This window comes from Carassius carassius, chromosome 6 (genome assembly GCF_963082965.1).
Source record: "Carassius carassius chromosome 6, fCarCar2.1, whole genome shotgun sequence".
Lineage (NCBI taxonomy): Eukaryota > Metazoa > Chordata > Actinopteri > Cypriniformes > Cyprinidae > Carassius > Carassius carassius.
The window spans coordinates 39,693,390-39,700,629 of record NC_081760.1 but is presented as its reverse complement, the minus strand read 5'-3'; the positions used below and the strand labels follow the sequence as shown (position 1 = coordinate 39,700,629).

Here is a 7,240-nt window from a genome sequence, read left to right as displayed (position 1 = left end):
GAGAAAACTGAACAAAGTGAAGAAATGGTTTTTACTTGATACTTTAAAAAAATCTGTATTTTTTTTAATAATATTTTACAGAAATATCAGAATGCAAATTCAATGAGGTTATTAGTTGTCATTGATGTTATATATATATATATATATATATATATATATATATATATATATATATATATATATATATATATATATATAACATCAATTAATTAAATATATATATATATATATATATATATATATATATATAACATCAATGAGATATATATATATATATAGATATATATATATATATATATATATATATATATATATATATTGGTTATTACTTTTGTTATCTATTCATAATTTTGTTTTCAATTTGAAACAATTCAGTAAATCAGGTATAAAATTGCATACTTTCTCTGCAGTGAAAAGGCGAAAAATGGCTGAGGATTTGCAGAATAACTCTTTACAGTTTCCAAAAGCCATCATGAAGGCAAGTAAAACATTGAAAGGGAAGCAGAAGTCTGCTTGATGGGAAATTCTAGCAAACATTGCTCGTCTTGTGTGAAACTGTTATCATGCCAGCGTTATTTATATGAACATATTTGATAATGGCGCTATGTTACAATCTTAGACTTGTAGTTTACACTATGACATAATCAAATAATGTTTAAAACACACATTCACAATGGCATATCTTAGCATATTTTGTTAAGTGCTGTGTGCTCTGGCTGCGGAGTAAAAAGCACAACCTGTGCTAAGGAACTTTATCACCTAAATGTTTACATATGTGATAGAGAGTCATTTAATTTGCATTTTCAAAGCAGTTTTACAACTTTCAGTAAACATGTGGAGACACTATAAACTTTCATTCTGAAATACGTAGAATGTTCAAATTGAGTACTGTCCCTTTAAGACCGGCAGTCGAGAGAGAGCGGATAGCGTTCGTTGTGAAGGAAAGTTTCTTTACAGCATCCGTGGTATTTACGATTATAACCACACTAATAAGAATAATATTTATTATTATTATTATTTATAAAGCAAGATTAAAGTAAGATGTTTTATTCAGCAAAATGGTAGACGTGGATTATTTCATTGGACATGAAGCGCTTAAACCGAAACTAAAACTCTATATTACAAGTACCCTAAATAAACAAATATAATAATAATAATAATAATAATAATAATAATAATAATAATAATTGCAACTGCTGAATCGAACGTAATGTTTACTTTAAGGCTAAATAAAGTGATCAGGTTGATGTGCGGGTTTATACATCATAAGTTTCAGTGTCAGATTTGATATGAAAAGAAAACAGATAGAATTTAAAAAGATTAAAGCAAACTAGTGTTAGAGGTCTTTTTTATAATTGTATAATAAATAAAAAGAAGATAGAAAGAATACAAAAAGATTAGAAAGCCAGTTAGATTTAGTTTTTTTTTTTTTCTTTTGACATGCAGAGTTTCCCTGCTGTTTTCACAGACCGCTCTCCTGCCCCAAACTTAATATTTACTGTATCTATTTCAAATCCTAATTAAGAGACAATATAACCACAAGTATATAGTTATAAGTTAAAACCTGTTAGCAAACTGTTCTTCTATCCTGTAGATCTTCAACGACCCCATCCATGGACACATGGAGCTGCACCCGCTGCTGGTGAAGATCACAGATACTCCTCAGTTTCAGAGACTCAGACACATCAAACAGCTGGGGGGAACATATCTGGTGTATCCTGGCGCTTCCCACAATCGCTTTGAGCACTCACTTGGGTGAGATATTATTATATTCAGTTCAGTGGGGAACTGATAGCCTTCTGAGACTTCAGGTTGTAAACATTCAGCTGTATCTTTTGTTTAATTTATTAATTGATAGAACATTTTAAAATGGTTATTTCATCATATTTTATATATTCAATCAGTGAGCTCAGTTGAAATAGCTTCAGTACACTGTATATATATATATATATATATAGTGTGTGTGTGTGTGTGTGTGTGTGTGTGTGTGTGTGTGTGTGAGTGTGTGCGTGTTAGCGTGGCGTATTTAGCAGGTTCCCTGGTGAAGGTTCTTCATGACAATCAGCCTGAGCTCCAAATCACCAAACAGGATTTCCTGTGTGTTCAGATCGCTGGTCTGTGTCATGACTTGGGTGAGGAGCACTAAAGCTTATGGAGACTCAAAATCATCCTGCAACTTAAAACAATAATAAAACAAATCCTAATTTCATATTTGTGTTGAATCTTGGTTTCTTATTTTTTTTTAAAGAACTATTATTTTCTTGGTGTTTTAATTTGTCTGTGGGGGAAAAAAAGTAATTAAAAAAGAATTTAAAGGGACAGGACACAAAATAAATATCATAAGATTATACAAACGTTTAAAAAAAAAAAAAAAAAAATATATATATATATATATATATATATATATATATATATTCGATTTTTGTCTTATTATTTTCAGTTCTATAAAAATCATAATGTTTTTGTATTTCTTATATGAGTAAACCTTTTTTTTTAGGTCATGGTCCATTTTCTCATGTATTTGATGGCCTTGTTATTCCTGAAGTCAAGAAAATAAAACATTCCAAAGGTAAAGTATTAGTGTGAAATGAAATGTAATCAGTCGGGTCTGTGAACATGCAGGTTTAATTCTCAGTGTACAAGCTATTCGAGTAAATTAACCTGATATAGTGTAATGCATAAATATAGAAATCACCCTTCATCTTTATTTAGGCTTGGCTGATGACATCCCTGAAAAGTGGAAAGTGAGCAGTTTTACGAACTTATCAATAAAATCAAAAGTATTGGATGAAAACAAGGACAATGAATTTGATAGTAGATTACACACACACACACACACTGACTCTATGATCTTTGTGTCTTTATTGCAGCATGAGCAGATGTCAGTTCTGATGTTCGATGACATTGTGAAGAGTCTGAAGGCTGAGAATGAAGACGTGTTGAAAGAACACGGACTGGATGATACAGACGTGATCTTCATTAAAGAGTTAATCGAAGGGGCAAAAACCTCAGAGGTACAATCTGATACTCCAGCTGTTTACGGTGTGTTAATAAAGTCAACAGTTCAGTTTAATGAAGTCTGATCACTCTTCTGTTCAGTGGAGATACGAAGGCAGAGATGAAGACAAATCCTTCCTGTATGAGATCGTGGCAAATAAACAGAACGGCATCGATGTGGACAAATGGGACTATTTTGCACGGTAACTATTGGGTATTTTTGTAAAGATAATAATACTATATGTTATAAATGTGTTTATAAGTTTACCCTAATTCAATCTTTGCTCACATCTATGCAACTACCAAGAAAACATAATATTATTGTTATTTTTTATTTAACAACTTGAATTCAGCCTTGTCTTATTCTGCTGTGCATCAGCAAGCTGTTTTAACAATCATCATATCATTTATAAAACAATTTCTAATACTCATTTGACAGAGACTGTCATCACCTCGGCATCCGAAACAGTTTTGATCATCAGCGTCTGCTGAAGTTTGCTCGAGTCTGTGAAGTGAACGGGAGAAATCACATCTGCTTCAGAGACAAGGTGCTTGATTCAATCATCACACTGTTAAAACTTTTGCAAAAGCAGCAAAAGCAAAGCAGCTCACCTAAAGTACAGGACTGTGGATGACTGAAACATGAAGATGAAGATGTTCTACTGCTCTGATGCTCTTATTAAATGTGAGATTTAATGTGAGCATTGTTTCATATGATGTGGATCTCTGACACACTGATGTCTGTGTGTCTCACAGGAGGCTGATAACGTTTATGACATGTTTCGCACCCGATACACTCTTCATCGCCAGGCCTATCAGCACAAGATCGTCAACATCATCGAAGACATGTGAGTTTCTCTGTGCATGAAGAGCATGTGAATATAAAACACATCCATGATCAGATGATATTTAACATCATGCATCACTTATTCTTCTATTACAGGACCTTAAATTCAGCATCAGGTCACTGACTGCACCGCTTACGCTTGTTGGAAACACTAACTCACAAGTTTTTCTGTGCTTTAGGTTTGCAGAAGCTCTCGTACGAGCTGATCGTGATCTTCATGAAGGAAAACCTGAAGATATGCTGAAGATTTCTGAAGCCATAAAGAAAACAGAGGACTACTGCAAACTCACAGGTCAGCTGAAAACACCACACAACAGAAAAAGAAGAAATATGGTTGATTTTACCTGTAGTACGTCTCAAATATGTCAAGATAAACACTTTCTTTTTTAGATCTTTATTTGCCTAAAAAATATATATATATATATATAATCTTCTGTTGTTCTGTCAGATGAGATCTTTGAGCAGATCTTGTCCTCCACTTCTGATAAACTGAAGGAATCTCGAGACATCTTGAACAAGATCATCAGAAGAAAACTGCCAAAGTTTGTTGGAGAAGCTCGAGTGACTGAGAAACACATCTCAAAGGTGACAGAAACTGAAAAACACATTGGTTTAGTGTTTGACTGACATTAGCAATATTCAAAAGACATGCCTTACTAAACACTGAAAGTCCTTGCTTTCAAATATCATTACAGACATATTTATGTTTTAAACAAAACTCCATCTTTTACACTCAACACAATCCAGTAACTGTCTGACTCTCTTGAATCAGGAAAAGCTGACAGAAACATGGAAAGCTGCAGTAGAGAAGTACAAACCTACAGACCCCACTGTTTCTCTGAACGCTAAAGATTTACTACTTTATGTAAGTTATACTGTATACCAAAAACTTCATCTATGCCTTCATATCTTCAAAAACCAGTTAATCTCTTTTTACTCAGGTGGTTGATCTGGATCATGGCATGAAGGACAAAAACCCCATTGAAAACGTCTATTTCTACAGCAAGAGGAAACCCAACGAAGCTTCTGTCATTAAGGATCATCAGGTAAAGTCACACTTAAACCTTTATATTTCAGGTCATTTTTTCAAAGGCTGGTTTGAAGTGTATAGTGTAGATCATGGTCAAATTTCCTCACAATAGAAACTCATCTGTCTTTTACTGACAGCTGTCCAGTTTCCTGCCAAAGAGGTTTAATGAAGAGCTGGTCAGAGTTTACTACAAAAACACTGATGTGAATAAAGAGGAGCAGATGAAGAAGATGGAGGAGACTGAGAAGTGCTTTCACATCTGGTGTGCCTCCAGTTTTGGACTCCATTAATGTGCAAATGATTTATAATATATGATATTTAAGGTTATGTAGTGCACAATCAGTACAAGTGTCTATAATTTCACTGATTGTTTAATTAATAATCTATACGAACACTTTATTAACAAGGAGGCAAATGATCAAATAAACCTTGCTCACTTCCATGTTACTAAAAAAAACATGTTTACAGAGAAAATCTATAATGGAAAATAATTAAAGGAGTAGTATCGATAGTATGATAATATCAAAATGAATTAAGCACGCTTTAATTGCATCAGAAAAGAAAATTGCAATGTTTTCCTGTAATACATGAAGAGTGTCCAGCAGAGGGACCTTCATCTGGACTTTTATTTTGTAAATGTTTCCTGAGTCACTTTGCACCTGTGTCTGTTATAACGCTGATATTAAATGTTGAATTAATCATACTGTAATCTTGAGCTTAGTTTGCTTTGCATTTGTCAGTTTAAATCACAGACTTCTGTGTCTAAATGAAAATTAGTATCTACATAAAAAATTAAGACATGACAGGATGGAACTGTGATAAAAAATAAATCAATAATGAAATAATGAAAAATAATGAAATAATGAAAAAATCATGACAAAAAGAGTTGCATGTATGTATGTTAAATAAAAAAGTCAATTGTCATAAAACACCAACATTTTGTGTTCTTGTTTTTGTGTCATATCAGGACTCAACTCTGTATAATGTCATGGGTATGACACAGGTATTACAAGGAGAGGGTGACTTATGAGGACATAACCCATGTCCAGAGGTGGGTAGAGTACCCAAAAACTGTACTCAAGTAAAAGTAAAAGTACTTCTAGAAATATTTACTCAAGTAAAAGTAAAAGTACTACTCTTGAATAGTTACTTGAGTAAGAGTAAAAGAGTATTGGATAAAAAAATCTACTCAAGTAGTTAGTTACTAGTTACTTTGGGTCATATATACTGAGCCTATTTTTATTTAGATATATAGATAAAATGTATGTAATGTATGTGTGCGTGTATAAATTTATATATTTCATCAGCCTTTACTCCAATTTATGTAATTTATTATAAAACCCTGTCTGTTTACTTAAGTAACAGATATAGGTGTCATGTCATAACATATTTTTAATACGACTGACTTTATATTAAATGTGAATTTAACATTGAAAGTTAATGTGATATAAATATTGCTACTAATCTTTCATTGTTCAGAAAGAGAGCAAATAACATTTACATTATTAAAGATCATTCAATAACTAATATGGGGCCCTGCCCACATAAAATGTAAACATAATAGAGCAGAAAAAGCAAGGATTCCTGTTGGTTTGCATCATATTATTTTATTACTCGCACTTTCAGCTTCATTAAAAGGCAGCTTTATACAAACTATATACAATACAGCGTTTTACGTTGGAATAAGCCTCGCCCTTTCACGCAGGGCAACATCACTGCTTATTTGATTTGGCAAGTAGCTATATTTTCAGCTGTCTGGGCTGACTTAAAAAAAAAAAAAAAACAGCTCAAACATCCCCTCAACTTGCCGTATTACGGAGCCCGGGAAGTCACCTGTGTAAGTAAAAATAATTTTTAAAAAATCCGTGACGACGGTTTTGGCAATCCGTGCGCCCTAAACCGTACTCACGAATTCTCAAACTGTTCCCTCGGTTTAACAAATCGTGGCCACGGATTAATAAACCGTACCCACGAGTTTCTAACCCGCGCTCTCAGATTTGTAAACAGTGCCTGCAGTTTCTGAAATCTGTACCCACGAATTCATAAACCGTGCCCACGCTTTCGCAATCCGTTCCCACGGGTTTGTAAAATGTACTCACGGATTTGTGGCTCACTCATTTTAGAAGATCATTTGAGAGCTACTTTTTAAAAATGAAAGTGGCCGAGAGCTACTCACGCAATAATTAAATCTCTTAAATAATGTCTCATAACTCTCATATTAACAACTATGCTAACTGTTTTAGACCTAAAAGAGTTATTGTAGGCCTATATATGTCCCCCTTAATTGACATAGGCTATATATAGCAAAATATTATACTGTAAAAACACATAATTATTGTTGATTTTATAGTGCATCATAACTAGAG

General features: G+C 33.2%; 1 protein-coding gene across 1 annotated transcript; it reads left to right on the top strand.

The window, feature by feature from the left end:
• Positions 1-461: 461 nt before the first annotated feature.
• On the top strand, positions 462-5,424 carry LOC132142871 (deoxynucleoside triphosphate triphosphohydrolase SAMHD1-like). The gene is made up of 14 exons (XM_059553057.1): positions 462-478; positions 1,595-1,755; positions 2,017-2,132; positions 2,498-2,569; positions 2,713-2,744; positions 2,871-3,014; positions 3,100-3,200; positions 3,437-3,545; positions 3,754-3,845; positions 4,024-4,136; positions 4,293-4,429; positions 4,617-4,709; positions 4,786-4,890; positions 5,012-5,424. The coding sequence occupies exons 1-14, from the start codon at positions 473-475 to the stop codon at positions 5,162-5,164; spliced, it is 1,434 nt and encodes a 477-aa protein (XP_059409040.1). The 5' UTR covers positions 462-472; the 3' UTR covers positions 5,165-5,424.
• Positions 5,425-7,240: the final 1,816 nt, after the last annotated feature.

Coding starts and splice junctions, on each gene's coding strand:
- LOC132142871 (XM_059553057.1), top strand. Junction 2,133..2,497: donor TGGTCTGTGTCATGACTTGG/GTGAGGAGCACT, acceptor CTTTTTTTTTAG/GTCATGGTCCATTTTCTCAT. Junction 2,745..2,870: donor ACATCCCTGAAAAGTGGAAA/GTGAGCAGTTTT, acceptor TCTTTATTGCAG/CATGAGCAGATGTCAGTTCT.